General features: G+C 41.8%; 1 protein-coding gene across 1 annotated transcript in view; it reads right to left on the bottom strand.

The window, feature by feature from the left end:
- LOC119379608 (E3 ubiquitin-protein ligase AMFR-like) overlaps positions 1-27101 on the bottom strand; it is a 124341-nt gene that overhangs the window by 7344 nt on the left and 89896 nt on the right. The window contains 7 exon segments of the mRNA XM_037648914.2: positions 4572-4717; positions 10596-10661; positions 10788-10913; positions 17780-17889; positions 17992-18197; positions 23628-23695; positions 23697-23739. Of these exon segments, the coding sequence (XP_037504842.1) occupies positions 4572-4717; positions 10596-10661; positions 10788-10913; positions 17780-17889; positions 17992-18197; positions 23628-23695; positions 23697-23739 (765 nt within the window).

Genomic DNA, 27101 nt, shown 5'->3' with positions numbered 1-27101 from the left:
ACCCTCACAGTGGAGTGCTCTTTCTTGGTCCACCTACAGGGCACGAATTAAGCTGAAACTTCAAAGGTGTGCCATGTCACTTCCACCTGCTCAGAGGACATGTTTTCTGCTTTAAGCATTTTACATAAATACTAGCAAAGAGCACTACAATTTTTGTATAATCTCGGCATTTTCTGCTGTTGCGCGCTTTACAGCACTGCTCGGGGCACTTCACTGTTGTTGAATTCACCATACTCCCTGCCAGAATGGGTTACGACCTTCCTATATCGCTAAATTGAAGTAGAAAACACATGCATGCACACACGATGTGCTATCGGAATGTTACGATACTGGCTCTAGCATTTTGAGGAAAGCAATTTGCTTACACACATTCACACTGCACCCATCGGAACAGTCACCTTGCACAGCAATACAACATCACTTGTGTCACTGTCACTTTGAGAACAGGGCCTGGACATCTTTCAAACAGTAGCTGAGCGCTTTTCTGTGATTCGAGCTTAAGGCAAGAGTGTCAAAATGGCAAACTGTGAGCTGGGTTTTTTAACTTTGGGAAGAGTGCAATAAGAGGGAGGCAGATTTGAAGAGCAAGGTAGAAAATGTTTCCATCGAGAAAATCATGAATGCAAAGTGATGCATGACAAGGTACACTGTCACTGTCCAGCACCTGAAGTTCCTCGTGTGCTCATGGATGGGCCACATTCAGGAACACTTGAACTTCTCTGTAAAATCCTCTGTTCATAGTCTAGCCAATTGGGAGAAATTCCCAATGCATGATGACATGAGCGTGAAAAAACCTGATGAGCACGCACTTTATCAAGCTGTTGACATGCCTAGCCTTTCTCTAGCCATGGATAAGTTGATCTTCCACAGCAATTACTGTAGCACTGTTTTACGGTCTTGCCCGTAAACTGAAGTATCGCTTCTGGTGATGAACCTTGACATAAAATAAGGGTCATTCAAAAGGATTCACTCCTGTTTATTTCAATCTCTTTCTAAAATTAAAAACCACGCTCTAATGTTGCCAGTTTTATAAAGTTGCTTAAATCAAAAATCAAGCTGGGATCACAGTTGGGTGCTTAGCTCCTCCTGGAAAGACTTCCAGAACATATTTGCAAGGTGGCACTAATGCAGGAAATGCTGTATAGCTGCACAAGGGGACTATTTTAAAGGTGACAGTGTATGAATGTACATAATTAAAATTACTTTTGTTAAAACAGAGCAGTCTTGAAACATTCCTACGCCACCTCTTTCTCACAAAGAGAGGAAGAGAGATGGTGGAATTAAAACATTTTAAATTTAGGGTAGAGTCCAGAACAGCACCCTGTATTAGCATTTCAGGCGGAACCATTAACATTGCTAATGGAACTGAAATTACCTTGATGCTTTGACTTTCACAGAACTGTCGACTCTACAGGGCGATTTTCTTTTTAGACAATACAGATTTTCTTATAAAAATCCTATGACAGCCAGTCTCCTGTTGTTTTCATGCATGAACTCTACGACAAGGCAGAAATACTTTGCCGCAGCTGAAGTGACATTGAAGTCACTAATTAACAAAAATGTGTTAACTCTTTAATTAATCACTTGAGGGCAGTTGCCTATATGGGAAAATTACAGGCCATCATAATTTATGGAATATGCATTTCTTAAAAAAGAGAAAAGTTGCATGTAATTTGAGATATTCATTATAAAATTTTAAGGCTGATATCGAAACTGACCGTACCCGGTGCGCAGTAAATGCGACCACTCTGTTACATTAGACTGGCGCTACTCGTGACAAGGAAGTGACACAATTGGAATTGAGGCACAATGAATTAACTAATTAATTAAGACGTTCCGTCAATTAGTCACTTTAGCTTTGGCAAAGTATTTCCACCTCAGCGTAGAGTTTGTGTGTGAAGACAAGAGGAGAGCCACTGTCATAGCACTTTTATAAAAATATTTATATTGTCTAAAAGAAAACATCCTGTAGAAATTACGTATGTTATCTGGAACTGGTCATATGTGGCAACTTTCACAATGGTCTGGTATAAAGAACTTTCTTTCACAGCTAGATGTATTTTTACAGTGAAAATACACTAGATTATTTTATTTTTAATGTCACCAAATTGTCTCACTTTATTGACTGCAAACTTCACAGTTTCTTGTGTCCGTATTTGCACGCCCTGTCTTTTTAGAATGAAACTTCACAGTCACAGCATGAGGCACCAACATGCAACCAATGAACAATTCTACCATAATGCTATCTTTTCATACAGCCAATTTAATATGCATGGTAAGTGGTGTGCAACTTCGAGTGTGTTCAGCAGAGCTTCTCCACTCAATGCAAAAAATCTAAGATGACGGCTATGTGACATCATCGATGGATTTTGGCCTGGTGTTCGGGTTGCAAACCACAATGTGATCATCTCGTCGAAGGCGGAGTGCATTGGGCGCTCCATGGAATAATGGGGGGCAGAAGATAACAATGGCACTCGATGTTCTATGAGAAGTGTCGCCAGACATATTTCGTGTGAATTGCAGAAAAGCGCAGAATGAAATGAGAAAAGAATGGCTGGTGCAATATGGTTTCAGTGACACAAACCGTGTGACTGGTGACTACTGCATCGGGCTGAATGAAGCATGCATTCATAGTTTGTTATACCATGTTATCACCATCTATGTCATTCATGATGCATGAAAGCATCCTGCTTAGCACACCTTGCCACAGGCAATGCCGAACATGGCAAGTGTTTTTAAGTGGTTGCATGAAAAGCCAACACGCCAAGCTTTTAGGGCTATAGTATGTGGAGTATACATGTTAAACATGTCCACTCCAAGTACTAGCTACAACTTCATATTGTGTGGACTGTTCGTGGATGTGGACTATATACATAATTAAATTTTTTAGGATCTTAAGACACCCTTGGAAAAGATACTGACAACTGTTTACCATACCAAATAACATATCACGAGAAACTATGACAAGGCACAGTGATACTTATGTGGATGCTGGTTGTGAACAACCAAAGAAGAAATTTCCCTTTGAAGTTCAATATAGACCCTGTGTACTGCGCAGCAGCAATTAACTACAGCCCATAACATATAACAAATAATGATTCAATGCACCTAAAAAAAAAAAAACTGATGCCTTATAATGTCTAACTATGTAGGCAAAAAAATCAAGACAATATTAATGCGTCAGTACCCTTTTGGGGACTTGGTCGGCAGCTCCAGACAGACCAGTGAAATAAATCCCTGCATGCTTCTGCTTAATTTTTGTAAACGCACGTGTGCATATGCGTGTACACACACAAACATATGCACATGCAAGTGCACATACCTATAGGGCTCCCAGTTGCTTTTTTTTAAGAAGTATTTTGCTTTTGGCTGGGCTAGCCAATTTCACCATGGAAGTACTAACGCCAATTGAACTACAATGTGTTAATGCACAAGTATGCTAGAGGACCGTGTCCTTGAATTTAGGTGCATGTTAAAGAACCCCAGGTGGTCGAAATTTCTGTCGCCCTCCATTACGGTGTCTCATAATATCGTGGTTTCAGGACGTAAAACCCCAACAAATATCATATTACGCTATTGCACAAATCATAAGACAAGATGCATTAACCATATGTGACATGCATTTGCACATCAAAGTGCATGCATTTCACATATGAATAATGTTTATATGAAGGAGATAAAAGTATGGCCCACCAAATCAAGGCAGAATTTCATTAACAAACACCTTTTTGCTTTCACTTTTACTTTTTCATAGCTTATTCTTCCGTAAAATTCTTCTACCATTGCCAATAGATAAACTTTGTCACTTCCGTGCAAAAATGTTACACTGCCACACAACATGAGACTTTCTTTACATCATGAACTGTTCAAACGCTTAGCGCTCATCTAGTTATGCCTTTGGCAACTAACTTGTCTTGAGAAATCTGCCTAAATGTGGAAAATTAATGAAGCACTAAGTGTGGTATGTAATAATGAAGAGCAGCAAGTTCTTGACTGAGGCATTAAAGGGCCCCTCACCAGGTCCCACTGCTAATCAATTTCGGTTATACACTTGAAGGTGGCATCTGAGAAGCATTTTATTGAAAAATTGGTTCAATATTGGAGAAGTTACATGAAACTGAACTGTCCTAGCCTTTATCACACCACCAGGAGGAGAGCTTCACTGACACTGCACACACTTCATCTGCCTTGACTGGCACCTGCAAGTGGCATTCCACCTCTACTTTCACCGTTGCAGAATTTCGCATTCCACAGTGGATGATTAACCGAAGACATGTGCCACAGCTAGTGATGTCGCAAATAGTGCATGCAGCATAGGGGGCACTTGTACACGAGACGAGTGAAGCATGGCTCCTTCGAGAGGAAGGGTATGCAACCTTCTATTTGAAATTATGACTGTTTCCATGGCACACAGCAGTTTGATACTTTGCCAACACAACCGCCACTGCATGATCTACATACCAGGCTTGCTTGCTTTCAATGCCGAAACCTGGTGAAAGGCTCTTTAATGTCTCGGCTTCAACCTACAGCTTATTAGGCCTGTTATCATGCACAAGTACACCAAATGTTACCCTGATGTGGATGCTTCCTCGGCTTGGGAATACGGTTCAGGATCTTCAAGAAACATTGTGGAACTGGAATCCAGAGCACTTGCAGAAGAGTTTCTTGGAAATCTCTCGTCTGCAAGTGCTTCTTTATGAGTGTCTAGCCCATGATTCTGGAAAGCAGAAAACAGAGGTCAAATTTATATCTAACCAGCCAGGAGATAACTGGCACCAGCTGTCATTTTAAACATAAACAGAATCTGTTGCAGCTGACAAGGAGGAAAATCTTTGTATGAGGATTAAAATTACCGGTAACTGATAATCCAAAAAATGTCACTAACCTCTTCATCAAATCAAGCTGATGAAACATGACTGCACTGTCTGCTGTAGATCTATCATTGAGCTGGATGCACAATACTAATAATGGAAACACTACTTACACGAGAAAAAAATTCATGACTAATCAACCAAGTTTCATAACCAACTTTTAATGCTTTGCTGCACAATTTCGCAAATCTGCAAAATACCGAAAAATTGCCAACACAAATCCGACGTACTCGCAAGATTTAAGCTTCCTGTGCACATCATTGTAACATAGCTTCGAAAACTCCGCACCGAGTAATGCTATCCACACTACAGCAGCAAAAGCTAAATTGAAAGGAGTTAGTCAGGATCAAATGTGCTCATCAGCACAGATTTCAGTCAGTTTCCTGGTACAATAACACAAAAAAACAAACAAACAAAACAGTGAGCTGTTGCCTACATCTTTTGATTTATCAGATACCAAGCAGCATTATTATTTCTAAATACTTAGTTTACACTGGTTCAAAGTAGCTATGTTGCAAAAATGCAGCAATGTCCACTTGGATGTCCTTTCGCCACAGCATGAGTGAAACTGACCCAATATGCTTTTATGAGCAGATAACGTAAGGTTTCTCAATGGGTTGTTTTTATGTTATAGTACAATGAACTTTTTCTCTTCTGGTATGGGCCGGTCGTTGGGTGCTTCAGAGCCAGAAGGAGCAGAGATGCAAGTCTCCTCAAAAGTGTGAGGCAATACCCTTGCCCTTCAAGGCAGAACAATTGCTTCATTTCGTTCCACACGAACAAATGATCGCACACGCCCTCATGCTCAAACCATTGCACTTAAAGGCAAGAATCATGTGTTTGCTGAAAATGTGTCAGTTGCTCTTCAATTTTATGGCTCAAACCTGCTCAATGAGGAATATAAGTAGGGTCTCCTCAAAGTTAGCTAACATATGCTAACGTTTGCCTCTTGAAATTCATTCCAATAAATATTTATGGTAATCTTTGTTCTCACAGACTTCTTTGAGAACTTGAGCTATATGTTCACATTGTTGTGAATATGCGGCGCACCTGCTTTTCTTTTCAATAAAAACTTTTGGCTTCCGTACAATCATTTTCATGGCTGTCTACTTCTGCAGTGTCAAATTTGTATCTAACCAGCCAGAAGATAACTGGCACCAGCTGTCATTTTAAACGAATAGAATATGTTGCAGATGACAAGGAGGAAAATCTTTCTATGAGGATTAAAATTATCGGTAAATGAGGGTAATTACTGGTAAACGACAGTAGCATCCAACCAAAACGAAGTGACATTGTCCGTGTCACTATAAACATCAGCGGGAAATATACGGGGACACAACAGGAATGCCAGGACATTTTGTGCCTGTATGGGCATGGTCATTGCCGTGCATGATACTGCATTGGATGTATGCTTTCGGCAATGCAAGGACGCTACCCATGATACACATACACAATGCATGAATTCAGCTGCCCGTTCGTAAAAAAAGATCACGTGCTACGTGACGCCAACAGGCAGAAAAAGAGCGTTCAAACGCCGCCATGGCTGCGATCAGTGCTGACTAACACTCCTAGGCTTAAATCCACATATATACCCCATAAAGTGGACGGGAGGATGACCGCTGCCGTAGCTCAGTGGTAGACCATCGCACGCGTTGTTCGAAAGTCGCAGGTTCGGTCCCTGCCGGCGGCAAGTTATCTTTTCGTCCACTTTACTTTCCTCACATTTATATTCTAATTACTACAAATAACATCCCCTATACTTTCCTTAACATTATTGTCTGTTAGTTCTCAGTAATATTGTGTCTAACAAACAAAAATGAGCCCTTAGAAAGTCACCTACGATGGCTAGTATGCCGACATCAAATGCATCCAATACATTTGTTGCCGGCCAGCTATAAAAAAGAAAATAAAGAAAAACCAGCGTGTGTGCAAAATAAGGCAGGGGAGGAGCTGCGAAGCACTTCTCTAATAAAGATACAGGTGGCCACATTGGAAAGGATGTTGTGAGATGACAAATTGCAGATCCTACACCACTTGTGTGCAAAATAAGAACAGAATTGTGAATTCATACAGCAGATAAAGATGTGTTCATTTAGAAGCATTTTAATGTTTAACAAATACCTCTAATAATTTGAAATTCTTTTGATTCTGATATTTTTTTTCAGTAATTAGTTTACAAGCTAGCAAAATTTCGTTAATTAGTGAAATATCAATTTTGATTGCTCGTGCCAATAATTTCTACCTCTCAGAGTAATCCAGTTGAAGTAGTAAAAAAGTGCTACATGCCAAGGATGATTTAAAAAATTCTGTTAATGGAGAGAAAAAAAGAACTCCCCCATTACATGTTACGCAAAACTATTGGCCTTCAGTGGCATTAAACTTTTCATCCTTCATTCTCTTGCTTTATTTTCTAATTTGTATATGAACACAAACCAGTTAGCCCTGTCATCCTTGCTTCAAATAACTACTATGTGGAAAAAAACAAAAACAAAAAGACAAATTTGTGCATTTACATTGCCTATTTAACAAGAGAACACATACAAACAGATCACCACATTCAGCAGTTTGACAAGAACAATATCTGTAGCACACATAGCAAGTAACTTGTTATAACAAGAAGAAGCAGTGCAAATGCAGATATGTGCAACTCAACAGTAGCTGTCTGGCAAGAGTGCTACTTAAGTTCTACTCCTGGTACACTCAGCACTGCCAGTACATTGAACGTTGTAGGCACAGAAGTTCCTAGGTCACTGCAAAAGACTGGAGTTGCTTGCATGCTATAAGTTTGCATGCCAGAGACAGTGCCCTTGCAAGTTGTCCCTGCTCTCAAAAAGGCACAAACCAAATGCACTTTTTTTCTAGATGTAGACAACTGACGTATGCTTGCTGAAGACTTAAAGAGACTACAAAATCAAACTGAAACTCAATTTGGAGTTTACCGATCCAAAGCAATGTACACACTATGAGACACCACAGCAGGGGGCTAGAGCTTAATTTTTGCCACCTGGAGTACCCTAAAGGGGCCCTGCAACACTTCCTGAACATGGTCAGAAAACGTAGCCTATCTGTAGTCAAGACTCTTGTGAACACACAAGCCAAATATTGTTGCACTGCACACAGCAGGCAATATGCAGTTCCGTGTGAAAGATGACCAAACATTTGCTGCTCTACCTTCGGCAAACTACGCAGCAGGCAGGAGCAAGTGGGCATGAAAGGTATTGGCTGATTTCATGAACGGTGCACAAGTGTAAGATCGTGGAGGCCACGTGCCATGTCGTGTAGGTACCGCACCAACACGTGAAGGCACCATGGGGTACTTTCAAGTGTTGGTGCCGTGCCTATTTGAACAAAAAGTAGTGGCCAACAAGATCAAAGCAAAAAAAAGAGAAGGCTCAAGGCCATGACACGTGCAGCAATGCAAAATGAAAATTCTGGTCCGTACGTCCCCCTTTGTCATCACCCCTTGTTATCTTCTACAGCACCCAGGGCAAAAAAAAAAAGAGACAGAAAGTGTGTATTTCATGAGATGACTCTGCTTATAGTCGACCGAACTGAAAAATGTTTGCAGCAGGAGATTCATGAGGCAGAGTCCAATATTAAGGTCATGCTATGATAATTCAGAAGGATGTTGCATGGCCTCTTTAACATGCACCTAAATATATCTGCAAGCGCTTTTTTGCATTCTGCTCACATTGGAATGCACTACAGTTGTCATGGCGAGGAATGTCTATCAAACAGCCTGGTGTGGTGTGAATGGCAGATGAGTCAGATGCACTCCTTGCTCACTCATTTACTGACCTTTGATGTTTAAAAATTACTGTTGTACACGTTGCTACATGATTTGTAACTGAACTCTGAAGGTTTGCAGCAGTCACTGCCCATGAAAGGCAGAAAGCTTGCAGAACTTTGCTCTCAATTGTGCAAAAGTGACAGAGGCTCAAGGTAGTCCTTTAGTTTGCGCTTAATGGCCTCTCCTTTTTAGTGATCCATCTTGGTATAATGGGTGCTGCTGTTTACAAGTGGGGGTGACACGCTGTGTTTCGAGCTCTCACTCCTTGCAGAGAGATTGCAGTGAGTATGAAAGGACCCTAACAACCATTTATAGTAACCTAGGTGGTAGCCAGTATTCCTTTTCATGGTCTGCTCTTGATCTGCATTAAAATGAGGCCATGAAGCTCAGAGGCCCTCACAAAGCAATCGCAGTAAAATGAGAGACAGCACGGTGAACACATTTAGAAGAGGCAAGCAGAAGATGATAGCACGGTGGAGCCGATGGCACATAATGTTAATGTTGGGTTTTGGTAATAGGGTGGATAGGTGGTCTAGCTGGTACTGAATTCTTCATACATAATCCAGAGTGTAGGAAATACGACCAAGAGGTTGCAGAGAAAAAGCCTTGTTTGTCTGTTGTCTTTTCTGCACATTAGAAGTCTATGTTATGGTGCCAAGCAAATGCACTGCAAGATAGCAGTGCATGTTTGCTTCCAGCACTGCTTTCCATTTGTGTTGTTGTGTAATCTTCTTGTTGAAGGAGGCCATAAATCAAATAGACAAAGTTATCGTGTATTCTAATGCAAGTAATACAGCATGCCTGGAAAAGCATGGTGGTTGTGGAGATGGCTAAAAGAAGCCTTCAATGCTTGTACAGTTCTCACTGCAATAATCTTTTGTACACAGAAGTTAGGCACTTACTAAATGCTCTCCTTTTTGCAGAAAAAGTTAAGACAGTGCATGGGTACCATTATGTTGACTGCGAACTAAGGAAGGAGAAAGTTAATATGCCGTGGTGGAACAGTGGCTATGGTATTATACTGTAGGGATTGAGTAGGTGGGTTCGATTCCCAGCTGTGACGGCCACATTCTGATGATGAAATGAAAAAACGCTTCTCTTAAATTTGGATGTACATTAACACCTTCCATGCAATGGACAAGCTGGGTTCATCAGTGGGTGGTAAAAACGGCCAACAAATTTAGCTCATTGACAGTGCTTCCTCTTTTTTTTATTTCCTTGCATAGTGCCCAACTTTTGTAATAAACAGAAGAGATTTTGTACAAATAAATGCCTGCCATTTTATTACTGAATGCTTTTAAACAGCAGTGCAGTCTACATGCTTCTTGTAAAGGATTCCATAATAACATCTGGCCATTTACAGCAACAAATCAGGATAGTAACTTTGCATCATCCTCAGCTAATGTCCACAGGTAAATATCACTACAGTGAGTCTACAGCCTGAGAGCTAATTGGGGAAATTACACACAATAGTTTCAATTTTTTGAAGACAAATGTCAAATTTGATTGAAGATGGCATTTGCACCATTCCACGAAGAACTGAATACATTAGACTCTCAGTAAATGGAAATCTCTTGAACGGAACAACTGCCCCTATTATGACTGGTTTCATACTTGGATTCAGCACCCCAGCTCCTCTCTCAGTAAACAGAGCCCCTGTTAAATGGAACACATTTTCCTGGTGCCTTCAGGTTCCATTTAACAAGATCCTACTGGACTTGTAACTGCAGCAGAAGCTTAGCAAGGGTAACGAGACTGCACTTAGCTGTTTAATGCGAGGTAGTCTGCATATAAATCTTAGCTAATCAATAGCAGGAAACCTACTAAAAGGAGCTAACACCTTTAGATTCTAGATGAGCATACATTAAATAGCTAGAAAACTGTAGTTTGTGATGACACAGCTGAAAACAATATTGTTAGACAGAGGTGCATACCTGAAAACCAGCATGGTAAACTGTGCCTCGACTGTTTCTTGGCACAGCAGTTTGATACATGGATGTCTGTAAAGAAAAAAAAAACACGAAAGTGATCTGGTCACAATGATAAACTCCCAATATAGCCACTTCCATGTGACTGCCAAGACTGTGCTCTTCGTTTCGATCAGTAAAAAAGCCTTGAAAACTTACAGGAGGTGCTACGAGGCGTTCATCTAGAATGTTTTCAATTGTAAGCTCCACAGACCGAGTGCTCCGCAGGTCTTCGACAATGGTGTTTAATGGCATGCCTGGGAACATCTGTTGCACCTGGCGAGCCTGCAAAATGGTCATTCATTACAGATTGGTTCAAATGAGTTCTCAAGCTGCTGAGATAAACAAGTGAAATCAACTTTTATAACACAGTCTTCTTTCTGGGAATTATACAGACTAATGTTTAGCCCCCTAAAAGCACTTTTAGGAATGAGCTGATCAACAGTGGTCAAACATGGGAATCCACAGCAGCTGTCCTGACAAGCAAGCTCATACTCTTATTGAAATGGTGGCTCCAGGATCAGTCTTCTCTTGTTACCCCTGTGTGGTCTCCGCATTATGAAATTCCTAATAATATAATTGTTGGGGTTTAACGTCCCAAAACCACCATATGATTATGAGAGACACCGTAGTGGAGGGCTCTGGAAATTTTGACCACCTGGGGTTCTTTAATGTGCACCTAAATCTAAGTACACAGGCCTCTAGCATTTTCGCCTCTGTCAAAAATGCGGCCGCCCCAGCCGGGCTTCGATCCCGCGACCTGTGGGTCAGCAGTCTAGCACCTTAATCACTAGACCACTGTGGCGGGTTATAGAATTCCTGAATCCAATACTATACAGGTAGCATAAAGCAAATGCAATGTACACATGTTGCACATTTAATAACAGTCTGTGCAAGTTCCAAATGAAACCACAGGCGGCTTGAGATGAAACTTGCATGCAATGTTCTGTGTGGAGTTGCCTACCTATTGCTGAACACTTTTCCAAATTTTTTAAAAATTTTGAATGCATTTCTTAGTCGGGCTATGTAAGGCATCCAGCGTTGTCCGCGGCGCCCTCTCCCATAGTAACAGCTGCGGGCGCGCGCGCTTATCCTCGCCCCTAGCAACCGGAGCATGTGGTGCAAGAGAGTGTAGGAGAGGGTAGGTGCAGTGCTTCGCCGCTCCTCTCGCCGTTCGCTCTCTCTCCTCCCTGTGCCCCACTCTCCCGTCCACTCGCGCCTCACTCTTGACCGTTCGCTGGCTGGGTGCCTCTCAAGAACATCCGGAAATGTGTGCTCGAGACGCCGCTGTGAAACGCCAATGCCGAGCCGAGAACGCTGGCGCCCCACTCTCCTGTCCGCTCGCGCCTCACTCTCGACCGTTCGCTGGCTGGGCGCCTCTCAAGGCGATGGCAGAAGTCGGTGAAGGCGAATGTCTGACGGCAACGGTAACCTCTCTCGGCGCAAGAAATGCATTCGCATTTCCTCACGATTCCCTTCGGGGAGGTGGGGGCATTTTTTTTTTCTTTTCATTGAACAGGCTTATCCTCGGCATCTTTTGCACATTTAAATGAAAAATAAAAACTTCCTTTAGATATTTATGTTTTGCCTTTAAAGGGGTAAAATGGTAGAAGAGGTTCTTGCAAACACTAAAGGACAACTTTAATGCCCTGTATGAACCCTTTAATTTATAAATATTTACACACACTTCCCTACCAACTTAATGTAGAATGGGTGAGTGATCTACCATAGATGAGGAAATCAATGAGCAATTCATTGGTTCAATTAAATTTGTTGCTGGGCTTGCTCATTCGTAATGCTATGGGGAAAAAAAAATTACATAAGACAGGCATGAACAAGAGGGTTGACTAGTGTCTACTTTCTTGTTCTTGTCTACCTTATGCAATATCCCTTTTTTTAAAAAAGGATCTCATTGGATCTTTGTGCAAAATCATTGGAAATATATTAAACCTACCATTGTACTAATATTCTTTTTGATAGTTGATGAATACAAGATATCCTTAAGCGTTAAGATAGAAACACAAATGCCAATATACGGAGTCAATTCTTCAAAGCAGAGGCATACGTCATCCTGACAATGCGGACTGTCTTCCAGCAGCTCTATGCAAGGGTGTAATTACGCACACGCATAAGAAAAATAATGCAGTAAAAAATTTCTATGGGATGCACAGATGATGGGGAGGGGTGAGAAAAGAATGCCTCAATGTTTAACAAGAGAGCAGTAGAAATGGCTGCCACAGAGTTGCAACGGGAGTTTTTAAAATATTTGGACGTTGTAAAATGGGAATGGGGCAGTGCAGATAATCTCGCACGAAAGCAGGTGCAGCAATGTCTTCCTCTGGTGGGAGAAAAAAGCATGTTGGGTGCTCTCATACACTTGCTGCACAACGGCTTGCCAGTGTTGTATTTCTTTTTTTCACCCCTCATGAGCACTGGTGAAGCAGCACTCATTTTCTTGAAATACAGGTGCATGCAGGGACTTAACTGCAGTGACTGTATGCTGCAGAAGTTACGGGTGCACTGGATATGCCTCCCACTGCGGCCACCATAAAGAAGTATAATAACACGGGTGAAAGAGATGTGAGAATGCATTTATCTCAAAACAACCGGGAGTAAACAACGATCTCTTTACAGAACATAGGCTTGGGCATGTTGGTAATCTATTTTACTATTTTAATGCACTTCTTAACAAAACAGACCTCGTTACATTTGCACAGAGAAATGACACACAGTCGAAGTCATGGGAAGTGGCATACATGAAATACGAGTTGAGGGGAATGCTGGCGCTTCAAAGATGGGTATTTTTTAACTCTGTACAACTCTTTTTTAATATACACCATACTGTCATATACGAACCATATGTGAGAAAGCATTCCATTGAAAGATGCTCTGTCTAAACAATTCTTTTAGATGTGACCCTACATATTGCTACATAGATAGCTATTTATTGTATATGGTATCTCTCAAACAAGAGGCACTAGTCTGCTATTCAGTATGCACAAGCCTTGCCTTCATGGATCTGGGATTGGAGTGTTGGCATTGCAATAAGAGTGCTATTATGTACACATGACTGTGGGTCTTGCTCATGGAGTTTGCAGAGAAAGTTAAATAGAAGGGGACAAAATTCCTCTCATATAGCATTCACAGGTCGTAAGTGCTCCAAAACTGTTGTGTCCAAAAGGAAACATTCGAAACAAGTTTTACATCTCCACAGTTCAACTTGTTCTATTGGCACCCAACACCTTTTCTCTTGTGAAGCTCCCTGGTGAAAGGATAATAATCTACACTATGAAGTGCACCTACAGAAAGAAGCTGCTAAGTACAATATTGTGATGGAGCATGATAACGCCATGGTGTAGATTTACTTAAATTCATTTCTTCATATGTTCAAGGTAACACACGAGGCAACAATGGTACAGAACTGCTTTGTACAGAGCTGCACTCTTGAAGGTTTGTACAGTTAAAACTCAATCTAATGAAACCCTGTTTTACAAACTTCCCAATCTAACGAAGAAATTTCCATTCCCTGGCAGGTGCCCATAGGGTTCAATGTTGTCATCAACTCGAAATAACAAAGCTTTCATGGCACTAAAACTGATTTAGCAAAGTTCTTCCTGAAATAATTGAGTAAAAATGCAGTGATTTCTTTATAATTTTGACACACACGAGTTTTTCTTCAGCCTTGCACTGTAATACTATCGTGTTAAAACATCTCGCCGCCTTAGTCATGACCCTAGTTGACGAGGCTGCATGCTGCGCCCAGGTACACAACAAATTTAGCAGTCTCTAGCACTTAATCGTACAAAATGAAACAGAAAGTGGTAGCTTTCATTATTTAATGGTTTATGCTAGAGATGGCACTAATCATCTCTATGCAACTTTCTTACTCTGTCTACTTGCACAATCCCTGCATTTGTTCTCCCAGTCTTTGCATATCGGCATCTTGTGATAGCTACGTGCGAGTCTCCCTCGCTTGTATCGCCTGGACATGGGAGGCTCCATATCCGGGCAGTACAAGCAAGGGAGACTCATATGAGGGCAGCCCAGTCATTGGAGGCTCCGTGCACGAGCTGCCCTCAAGAACTCTTCACACGCGCAGGTTTGTGTTAGTGGCGTATAAAATGCTGCTGTAGTTTTTGGGTTTCGCTATGTTTCAATTTTAGATTTCTGAGGAGCAAAAAATTCCTTTCTCGATTTTACGAACTTCCAGATTTAACGAAGTACTTTCAGTGCTGTCATGACTTCGTTAAATCAGAGTTTCAACTGTATTTTTGCAAGCAGTATACATTACAGTGAACATTCACTTACTAATTAAAATAACAGAGATGGTATCACACACAGGCAAACATAAGCACTTGCACACGTGCAACCCAGCACAACATTCTATATAATGAATATGGTGGCAAGCATTTTCGATATACATTTTCGATGTTACAACCAGGCTGTCGATCCAAACACAGACACAAAACCGTACCCAAACTGAAATTTTAACAGGAATTTCTCGACAATGCCGACCCTGCCATGAAAGGCAAGGGAGATAAATGGCAAATTATGTACAGAACTTTGTTGGGCCAGTTATCACTTCTGTTCAGAGCTTGGTTGGCCCCCTACTTCACTTTTGTTTCCTTGTAATAATGCACGTGCTGCCTGCAATGAGCATTGGTATTTGTTTTCACACTGATCTCACAGCACTGCACTGGCCATACTGTGTGCCTTCATTTGTGGCAATTTGGATCGTGATTGGTTCTGACTTTGCATCTGTGAAGCACCAGCACTATCTTCAAGAATGACAAAGTCGGAAGGTTTTCGCGCAGTGCTCTCATGTATCTTTGTTATATCGGACATCATGTTTCTCCCGCTTTTTGTGCATAATCCAGGTATTACTCAAGTTCACTTAATGGGCCAATCTTGGCCAGTGTACAGTATAGTGCCTGTAAGAACGTAGTAAAGTTGAATGAACACAAATATTTCTAGTGTTTCGGTCCTTACTACTTAAATATTTTCAAACCACTTTTATTCTTCAGCAAGTTCTTTCAGCTGCGTGCTTGCTGAAATTGCGCTGCACTGTCATATTATCAGTTCATATGCGCAAATTGTATGCATAGAATATATGGTGCCTGACGGTGTGCCTGAAAGTTGATGACATCATTTTACATCAACGTCGTCACCCGCCCGCCACGGTGGTCTACCCCCCACTAGACCCCCCACTGCCCCCCACTGCTTGTGTTACATTATCAATAAAGAACAAAAGATGCCATAAGAAGCATAGGCAGAAATTTGTTGAATGTTGCGATGGTGTTGTGCGTAAGACTCCTCTTTCTTGTGGGCATTATTATGCTGGTCAAATGGGGCAGTGCGCTAATGATTGCATGCGCGAGCATTCGAACAAGGTTCAAAAACAAGCTAGAGATAGTCAATTGTCTCTTCATTGTAATAATTGCGGTTGCCAGCCATCTTTTAAAGATTCGACTTCCCTGTCAAAATACCATGATGAACACGGGTGCCTCATTTTTGAAGGTTATCATATCCACAATAGCGGTGAGGCATGTGTAAGCCTCCCCTCGATTTCCCTCCTTCCGAAGGAGTTAGCATTTCAGTCCCATTGAACATGTTTATTGCCTCTGCCCAGGCTGAGTCTTCATTTTTTTTTTTTTTTCTGTTTCACTGAGATAGTGGTGGAGTATATATATGCTGACTGGAAGAATAAAACACATTTGGTCGTTAGTCAGCACCGTGGTCTGTGTCCTTTCTTCAATCCGTCTTTTTAGCACTGTTTTTCTACTGGTAATCATGCACCAACCAGCCCAAATGCGTAACCTAGTACATTGTTTTCTTTATATTTTAAGTTTTCTTTATATTTGCAGTGTGACATCTCTATACGACAACGTGTCATTTATGGAGTAGAAAACTTTGAATTTGGTTGTGACCGGTTGGATTGTTTTTCCTGAATATTCATATTTGAACCGATTTGAAGACTTCACTACACGAATGACCCTATAAATTCCTGCGGTTTTGCTGTACTCAGCATGATTATGAATAACGAGAAGTACAAAAAAGAGGGAGTGCAAAAATAGGTATGTCGAAGGGCCACACTGCGGGCTGTGCACTTTTTCGACACCACCGCCTAATGTGGCCGTGTTCATGAGCACACCTACTGCAGCTATATGACATCAGACTTCATTTATATCTATGTAAAAGGGTCAATCACCATCTCCAATGTGTGAAGGAGCCAATTTCTTGTTTCCTCTAGAAAAATGTGTGCGTGCATTATGCATAAGAGTTAATGACACTGTACAACGTGTTGTCATCGGGCAAGGTGAAGTTTACTGTATCAAACCAGTTTAAGAACCAGCTCAGCATTGTGAACAGGCTTATGAACCGTTAAAAATTTTTATTTCTTCGAACTGGAACTGAACCAGAAATAGGAGCATGTTGAACCCGAATCAGTATTTTTTTCAATTCAACACCCTGGTTACAACTATATTCAATATAAACATTAACATGATATACCCAGGTTTGACGTATCAATTCTGTGCTCTGCTAATGTTTCATGATAGAGCAGCTAACATGGCAAAATTCTGCAACATTTGCAAACACACTGCTGATTATTCAGAATTACTTAGGTATATGACATTTCTTGCTGCAAAGCACCTGATGCTCTTCAGAAACATTCTATGCTCACTGCAGCTCATTGTGGTGTACCAGTTTCTGACATGCTCAGCATTTCAATCTGCTCTAACATGCTGTAATTAGCACTCCCTAGAGTAGTGCAGAGAGACTGCAGTGGTACGAGCTAACAGAAGACTAACACGACCTTAACGAAGTTCCTTGACTATCAGTACAGAGAAAATGTAGAGTTTCAGCATCTAGCACACAACACGACAAGGACAAAGTGACAAGTGACGAAGACTGCACACGTCTTTGGCAGCTGTCACTCAGTCCTTGTCTTGTGTTGTGTGCTAGCTGCTGAAATGACATACCAACATACCCAAACTTATGAGATTAAAATGTAGAGGAAGCATGCATACCGTTCACTAACTGTGAGTAAAGCGATCTGCTTCATTGTAAGATGCAATAAATGTGATGCATACAAGTAGATGCAAAGTACCTAATAAATATCCTGATAAACAACACAGAAATTTTGTCCTTACCATGTTGTCAAGCTGTGAGGTCTGTACTGGAGGCGGTGGCTGTCCGCCAAGGAGGTTGGTATGTGTGACCTCTACAGAAAAGCTGGGAAGCCAACTCACGTAGCGTGAACCTGAGCCATAGACAAAGCAGGCTGTAGCCATGCACTTCAGACAACAGCAAAGCTCAAAGCTTGCGACACTACCAAGAAAAAATGAAGTTGCCATAAATTTACCATCAAAGTGGAAAAAGTGGTTTGTGGTAGCATTTTGTTGATGCCTTGGGGCATCTTCTTGACCTCCGAGAGCCCCCAACAGCAATGCTGTGTTGCGACCCTCATCTCGTAGGCTCTCTCCAGCCAGGGCTCCTCCTGGTTCAGACAGGGACATTCGGCATGTTGGGCACGATGTGTCCTGCTCTAACCATGATCGAAGGCAGGAGCTGCATAAGAGAAACGTCAATCATGTTTACAAATATATGGAACACACATGGACCAAATGGCGCTGCAGCTGTTTCAATTTTTACAAGCGCTGCAAACACCAGCTGCATGGACTACGATGGAAAGGAGACAAGACACCATCCTGAACAACGGATGCATGCCTTGATAAGCGAACTTGATAAGTGAAACCTTGCTTGATCCACTGCGGCATTTTAATGCGTATGACATGCACAGTTATATATATGTGGGAATTCTGACCTTCATATGAATGCTGGCTAAAAAGCATTGTGAATGTGCAATGTCTCCGTAAGATATGATTCCCCCCTTCACTAGGCTATGTGGTCTGACACTGATGTCAGTACAGAACGACAATGCCACAGAAATGTTCTTCATTCAGGTTGAACATTACGAAAATGCTGCTTGTCTCAAGCCTTCCAAATTTAAGTGAACCTTGACTTCATAAAATTTTCCATAATAATTAAATATTTTTATCAATAATAATATCTGGGGTTTAACACCCCAAACCACAATATGATTATAAGAGACGCCGTAGTGGAGGACTCCGGAAATTTCGACCACCTGGGGTTCTTTAACGTGCACCTAAATCTAAGTACACGGGCCTCAAACATGTTCGCCTCCATCAAAAATGCAGCAGCCGTGGCGGGGATTTGATCCCGCGACCTTCGGGTCAGCAGTCGAATGCCATAACCACTAGACCAGCGTGGCGGGGAAATATTTTTATCAATCATGAAGCCAAGAGACAATAAAAAGTAATCTGTATTGAACTGCAGAATTAACCATGCCTAAGGATCAAATTTAAATTTCATGATCTACTTCACATTCTTAATAAAAGGAAAATGAAAGAGAGAACAGGCAGCTTGCCATTGGTGAGAGCCAAGCCCACAACTTTCACACAGGGCTTCACCAGTTCACCTACACCAACAGGTGTCCATCTGTACACTTTCTTAACTAATTGCCATGGTTAAGGTACCTTATCAATACCTAGCCCTGGAAGTGTTAGCCAGCACCGCCCATGGATGTGGCAACGGATGCTTCAAACTGCAGGCACCACATACTGTGTGACCTAATGAATCAAAACTGACTGCTACCTGAAGAAGTTACATGTATGGTTGTAACTAACAAAAATCAAACCTCTAGGTTCCTATTGTTCTTCTTGCTTAAAGAAGAGGTCATGAAGCACCCCTTGGGCTTGTTGAAAAAATGCATCCTGAGGAAAGCTGACACGGCTATGAACTGCTCAGCCAAATATTGCAGTCATGCGCGCCGCGTAAAGGCTACAAGCGGAACGCGAAGTTGCTGTTTTCTCAGGCGCCCTCTTTTCAAACAGAGGCCGATTCTCACTCTCGTCAGTGGGCGGGGCGTCTGCCAATTGACGTCGCGATCTGCATTGCCGCGTCGCAAAAGACATAGCATCCTCATTGGCCGATAGCCGACGTAAATCGCGAGCGGCGTTCGGATCAGATGCACTTCTTGCGACGGGGTGCCGCCACTTGCCGGCGCCGCACTCCTCAGTACACGGTAGCCGCGCTCACGCACGCGAATCACAGCGGGAGAGTGATCGCGTTTCATGACGCGCGCTGACTTAGCTTCTTTCCCCTGTGCCATCCCTCCCTATGTAGCTTCCAGTGCGCTCGTCGGCACGAGAAAAGAGAGAAAGCGCTGAGAGCGTGCGCCCAAACCCCGTAACTCCGCTCATTCTTGACGGATTCGAGAAATTTTTGCAGCAATTGATTCGGGAGGCAATAAACTGCGATAATGAGGTCATTAGATCATTACTTGGAAAAGTGGTTCATGACCCCTTTAAGGAATCAAGGCTGCAAAGTTCAGATCTGTGATGCCATGAGCTTTCCCGCAGTCCATCGAAATGTCCACATCCACTGCCATCACCATGGGAGGTACTGGCTAACACTTTCAGGGCTAGGTTTATTATGTGAACACAAATTTCCAAGAAAGTGAACAGATGGACAGCTGTCGCCACAGGTCGTAGTGGAGCACGGAACACATCACGCAAAGGTTTTGGGTTGAATTCGAATAGGCAGCAAGTTGTTTCTTCTTACACTTTCACTTATCTTTTTCTTTTTAACAAAGATATAAGGTTGTCCAAAGTTAATCCTTATGCATACTTATAGAATTTCATTTAAAGTAGTAGGTAGTTCAGTTAATGTTACCGACATATGGCGGAAAAAAATTGAACCCATCGTTTCCCTCATTTTTTCCACTGTTTAACACACCATTGGTTCATGGAGAAATGTATCATGATCTTTAATATCTAGGGTTTAACGTCCCAAAACCACAATATGATTATGAGAGACGCCGTAGTGGAGGGCTCGAGAAAAGTACACGGGTGAAAAGTACACGGGGGAAAAGTGGAGAGCTCGGGAAAAGTACACGGGCCTCAAACATTTTCGCCTCCATCGAAAATGCAGCCGCCACGGCCGGGATTCAATCCCAGGACCTTCGGGTCAGCAGTCGAGCTCCATAACCACTAGACCACAATGGCGGGGCTCCAAGAACTAATATCCAAGAACCAATTTTCTGCCTTTTATTGTTTTAAACACTGACATACAGTTCTCATTCTTGCTGTGGCTACATATCACAGTAGAAAAATATTGTTCCCTTGTTAGTAACTTTTCTGGCTCTGATGCTAAAAAGCACAGTTTCTAGTCTACATGTCACATGTATTAGCCTCCCATTTGTTGCATTTCTATGGCGTGCAAAGGCATCACTCTACACGTCAACATAGGACACACTGGACAGTTTCACCACTTATCTGGTTCAGAAATGTCTTGCCAGGCAGCTGTAGTAGTGGGTCTTTGCCTTGGCAAAGCTTTGCCATCTTTGGCAACTACTTACATGAAGCATTAACTGTCGCATGTGAAAAACTGCACTCTCGTTGCAAAACTGATGCCACACTCGGAAGTCTGGGGCCAACATTGGCTTCGCAACGATCTATTATGCTTCGCTGCCGAAGCATCTTTTTCACATTTTTCATTTTTCTAAAAGCAGTGGGTACACTGTTTCTGCTAATGATAACATTTAGACACACACTGTCTAAAAAAGGACAAAGAAGGTGTGAACATAAACTGCATGGTTAAGCATAGCACCGTGCAGGCATAGCATAGCACCGTGCATATGTCAGCCCACTGGCTCTGGTTTAAACAGTAATGTGGCACATGCCCACTACAGTAAAATCTTGTTAATTCGACACTCTTAATTAGGAAAATCGGATAATTCGGACATGTTCTCTGGCCCCAGCCAGCATAAATATTGTTTAATGGCATCAAATTCTCGTTACTTAGGTCATATTTAGCCGCAACACGGTTGATTCGGACGATCCTCTGAGCACGCTCAGCGTGAAGCGCCGCAAATGTGTGACAGAGGAACGAAAACGGCGTTTGCGGACAACCCGAAATGGCTGCGTGCTTTCTGAAAGGTGTGTAATAAGGTATGGGTTTAGATCATATTTCGTATTAAGACACTGGGGTCCTGAGCCATGTTCACACTCTAATTGAAGTCGCAAATGATGAAAATTGGGGCTTTTGCACTGCTCTTATGCGAAATAATCGTTGAGCTTACATATGCTTCAAGAAAATTGAAGTGCATTGATGAAATTGAAATTTGTGAATTGTTTTCTTGATACTTTCGATAATATGGCATTCGATTAATTCGGACAGTTTTTCCGGTCCTGTGAAATCCGAACGAGCTTTCACTGTACATGGATTGACAGCAAGGGGCGGTTGTTTGCTTTAGAGTCGCTTTATTACAAACACAGAAAAAGATTTCAGGACGTGCAGATCACTTGTTCAGCCCAGTGAGGTTTCATAATCAGCTTGTCTGATCCTTGTGTTAACGGTATTCTGTTTTTTTGGTACGAAGCAGAGGGGGCTTCCATTTCGTTTTTTGTATAATGTCAGATTTCAAAAAAAATTTTTTTTAAAGTTTCAATTTACAACTTACAATATAGGGCATGATTGACAATAAATGTCGTATTTGAAAATGAAGCAAGCCTGCAGCAAATGTGCAAAATGCTGCCATAGCAACAGCCAACAGGAAGGCACCTCTTGGTATGCTAATGCACTAGGGCCACATGCACTGCAAACTTCATCAGACCAGCACAATTTTTTTTGTTGTTTGCACATCTTCTATGCAGCCATCATAGGTGGCAAGGGTGAGAACAATAAGGTGAAACTATCAGCTTTCGAAAGATGCCAAGATGGCAGTGCTTGGTGGTGGGAAAGATGGAAGGAGGTTTTGTGAAGGCCGCTGTTTATGCATAATCGTGAGCTTTTTTAACCATCCATGGTGACAGAGATGGCTTTTTTTTTTCAGCACATTTTCAGTAAAATTAAATTGTTTTGATATAGCATTGATCATGCATTGTAGATACCAAAACGCATGTCCCAACATAGCTTTTCTAAAGTGGTTTTCAAATCTCTTTCCTGCAGTGCGTGACATAGAATCTTGCGTGCCCATTGACTGAAGCAACTGCACGCCCACCTTTTATCAACCAACCAATCGGTGCGCACTGAAACAAATATTATGGAGATAATGGCGATGTTTCCAAAAGTGATCATCTCAGAATATGGCCCCTGGTTACAGCAATAATGTATTCATGTTGATGCCATAGAGAATTGAATTGATTTTTGAGGAAGTTCACTGGTCCTTCCACGTTGACATTTTGCATAGTGCTGTGAGAACTAAATAAACGAATAAAAAAGTATGCGACCATTTGCAGCTTGACTACGCCTCACTACTTACTTTTGCATGTACAGTGATACTTTCACAGTCGAGCCCTCGTTGACACACAAAAATATCCGTTCCACTCGGATGTCGGAAAGCACACATGCATTGGATGGATTACTCCTGCGTGTTCACTGTAGCACCTTTCAAAAACTTTTTCAAAATTTGATAATAGCACTTTGCAGTGTCCCTGTATGTGGACGACCCTCTTTAGCAGTACACTCTATGGAATTCATACATAGTTTTCACAGCAAAGAACACTGATGATGGTGACATTTTCAATTTATGTAGTTTGGTTAGTCTAAAGATAATTTTAATCTGAGGAGGAATTACGGTGTCTTCAGATGACCAGCACATCTCCTTGGATGATGGCACTGAAGACAAAGTGACGATAAGGACCCTATATAGCAAACCATTCCTGCAGTAATCGTCCATTTTGCGATGTTGTCTAGAGGCCGCACAGTATGAAAGCCTCAGGAATTAAAAAAAAGCAATTCTGAAATAATTCAGCTACAATGCATTTGTATTTTGCTCATAAAAGCACTCTTTTTGAGTGCTATCCAAAACGCACAGCTGAAGGGTGACCACCTATCCCCACCATTCCTGTAATAGCAGCACCCGGTTAATGTAGCTTGTGTACTGCAGGCATAAAAGTTGTGCAAACTACTTACTTGTGGAAGAGATGGCCACAAGGAAGTTTTCTTGCAGACTCCATGTGGTCCCAGCAGATTGCACAATCAGTCACTATTTTTTTCCAATTCATCCGTTGTAGCCATTGGATAGCTAGGTAAATAAAATTAATTACACAAAGTTAACACTGCAGTGTTTACCAAACTCCAGCTGACAAAAACAGATATGTACATTAGTACACAGTGCACCAAAATCCGCCACAGGGTACAGTAATTATTCAACTCTTCAGAAATTATGATTTGTCAAATAAACAAAGCAGATCAGCAGACAAATTCTCAAACAGATTTTTCTTTTGTATGACGCTCTCACGATGCAGTTATGAGTAGAGACCAGATTTTAGGCAAATGCCTACTTTGTTCCTTGCGTTCCTATCGCACTATTTTGATATATGAGCAGGAATTAGAGCTTAAAAAGGGCTTTTATAGTGTTCTTATAGTGCCTATGAATGTCTATTTTGGCGTTTGTGCCTAAATGCCTATAAATGCCTATTTTTCAAATTCGGTGCCTATATGAACGCTATTTAGCTTCAAGTTTTGCTTTCCGATGCAGTTTGAGACTGTTATACATGTTGTCGGGCAACATTGTTTGGAAACCAAAGGGGTTTAACCTCGTCCCCTAATTCAACCAACTCCTGGAAGACATCCGCTAGCGGCAGTGAAGCGGGACGCGCCAGCCAGCATATGCCACCGCGCTGACATGGCGCGGGTGGTTGGCGAACGCAAAACCGTGGAGAGCCATCAGGGGAAAAGATAGCGAAGAGCAAAAGAAGGAAGGAAAATGTGATGTGCACGCGACTTTTGTTTTGTTTGTAATTTACTTTTAAGGTGTTCACCACTAGGGGAGAAATTGGCGCTACGCGATTCGACCCGGCTAATAGGAGGCATCCATCCCTCACTTCTGGTCTTTTAGTGGTCTGGCTACCTGCTCCTGATCTGCCCTTCACAGCCTTGCCAAAAGGAAAGACACCCAGGAGTGTGCTGATTTGACAGTGGACACTTGACTCACCATGCTACAGAATAAACCGAGAGACCGTGTACTGTGAACCGTGAGGGACGAAGCACAATTGCACGGCTATGTTCAACTGTGGGCACCTTTGTGACATCATAAACCCAACAACATTTTTTGTTTTCCTCTCGTAGACACAGGTTGCACACGTCTTCACTTGAAATTATTTGCAATTATGTAAAAAATTATTGTGCCCGTATTTACAATGTTGGAGGCCTCAAACATTGTCCTGCTTGCCTATTTTTGGCACATAAAACGTGCTTTTTTAATGCCTAAAAATCCGGCCTCTAGTTATGAGCATACAAGGTATTCCATTTATGCCTAAGCCTTTGAGCCATCATCCTAATCGTTGTTTAGCACTACATATGCAACGTGAAGAAAAGGCTGTGTAAGCATGGAGATATTTTTCTGAATCTCTTTTCATGTAGCAAAAACAACAAGTTCATTCGTTTAAATTCAATTTTATGATATCACCAAACTAAAGTATTGAACTTTCTAATTATTGGAAAAATATTGGACAAAAAAATTTTTGTCCTGATCATATAACCAATTAGGTTTTCTCATTTATAGATTTCAGCTTATAGATTGTAGATTTATAGATTACAGATTATAGATTTATAGAAGGTTGCCTACAAAAGTCTTCATTCAAGATTACTGTTTAATGTTGATTTAATGAACTTCACAAATATTTAAATGGACATTGAAGAGAAAAATTATTACACTTGTAATAGTGAATTCGGTAATACTACCAAGGACTTGTGATTTGGAGCAGGTCAAGCAACATGCCATGGAACGAAAAGTGATGGGCATAACATTAAAGCGGCCCTGCAACACTGTTCTAAGTAGCCATGGAATGGCTTCATTAAAGGAACTTATTGCATCATGAGTCGAACGCCGCAAAAATTTTTAGAATCCGTCCAGTACGAGCGGAGTTAGAAAGATTTCTCGCAAGCTGTAATTGCTTTCTCTCTTCTCTTGCACCGACGAAAGCACTGGAAGCTAAGCAGGGGGGGATGGCACGGGGGAAGAAGGGTGCCTCATGACCTTGAGCACATTTTCTTTTTTTTTTCTTTGAACACATGGCGTACTTTCAGTGCGATCGCGCCTGCGTGCGGGCGAGTGGCAGCCTCTTGCAGTGGCTGCAGTAACTACCGAGCGCGCCATGTTCAAATCAGCCAATGGCGTGGAACCTGTCTGTGACGCCATATGCATCATTTTTTGTCAAGAAGAGGAAGTGCTTTTTAGCTGACTTTGCAAATTTATTGTAAATCCTAGGCCGCATGCAGCGCTATAATGTTTGGCCTCACGTGTTCTCGGAAGCCTCGACTACCGATCGGCACCGTTTTCCAATCATGCTGAAAAAGTGTTGCAGGGCCCCTTAACCCTATGTAGGTTTGCCTATATTTCTGACATGATATAAAAACCGGCTGTGGTATATTTACATAATCTAACAAAGAAATAGTATAAAACAAAGTTCATCAAAATCAAGCCAGTAGTTTACTGAAAGGAAGTGGGACATATATGTCCCACTGACTCATGAGAGTGTTTTTTAAAAGTGGGAAAACATTGTCCCGCTGGCTCATGAAGGCACCATCTCGCGATTGCATCAATGGGTATTTGCGATGAAACGGCCAAAGCAAGTGGCACAGAGTATCAGTTCCCAAGTTGTGCTCAGGAAAGTTGTGCGGACCTCATTTCCAGCAGTAGAATACCACCTGCACGTGCACCTCTTGGGGCCTTCTTAGCGCTGAAGTCTGTTCTTCTAAAGCTTACTTCACCACATTCACCAACCATTTGTTTGTCCATTTGCCTGTCCTTGCTTTGGCCGTCGAAATTGTCGAGTATGGCTGTTGTCCCTGAATTTTCAGAAGGTATATGATATCAAGAAAATATTTCCACGCACCAATATCTGCAATTACGCTGAGGGGTGAGTGTGGAAATTTTGCAGGGGATTGTGTTTCGATGGATTTATCAGTCAAGTTATTGCATAAATTTACAAAAACGCGTGATGACTGGAAGCTAAAATCACCTCTCTGAAAAACCAGAAAAAGAGGAAATTATCCGGCATTTTGATTGGTAGGTTCTTTCTATCTGAAGAAGAGGAAAATTCAGAAGCTATCATAAAAAACTTATCGAAATTCAACGCCATTGTAACACCACTTCTACCCTTCGAAAGCATGGTAAAAGAATGTTCCTCGAGATTACAAAGACTTGGGAAAGATTTGAGTGACTTAGCGTTGCGCTCATTGCAACGGGTGATGTGGGAGAAAATTTTTTCTGCACACGGACAAGTGGGATATATGTGTCCCACTGTCACACAAAGGGTTAAGAGAGGGGAAATGAGCAGAGTGGGATAGAGAACTAGTAGGGGTAGCTAACGTTTTAGCTGACATTAAGAAGAAAAAGTGGACCTGGGCAGGTCATCTGATGCAAAGAACGGTCAATTTAGA

The sequence above is a fragment of the Rhipicephalus sanguineus genome, chromosome 1 (assembly GCF_013339695.2).
Source record: "Rhipicephalus sanguineus isolate Rsan-2018 chromosome 1, BIME_Rsan_1.4, whole genome shotgun sequence".
In the NCBI taxonomy this organism is placed as follows: domain Eukaryota; kingdom Metazoa; phylum Arthropoda; class Arachnida; order Ixodida; family Ixodidae; genus Rhipicephalus; species Rhipicephalus sanguineus.
Note: the sequence above shows the minus strand (reverse complement) of the source record. Positions and strands in the feature narration are given on the sequence as shown.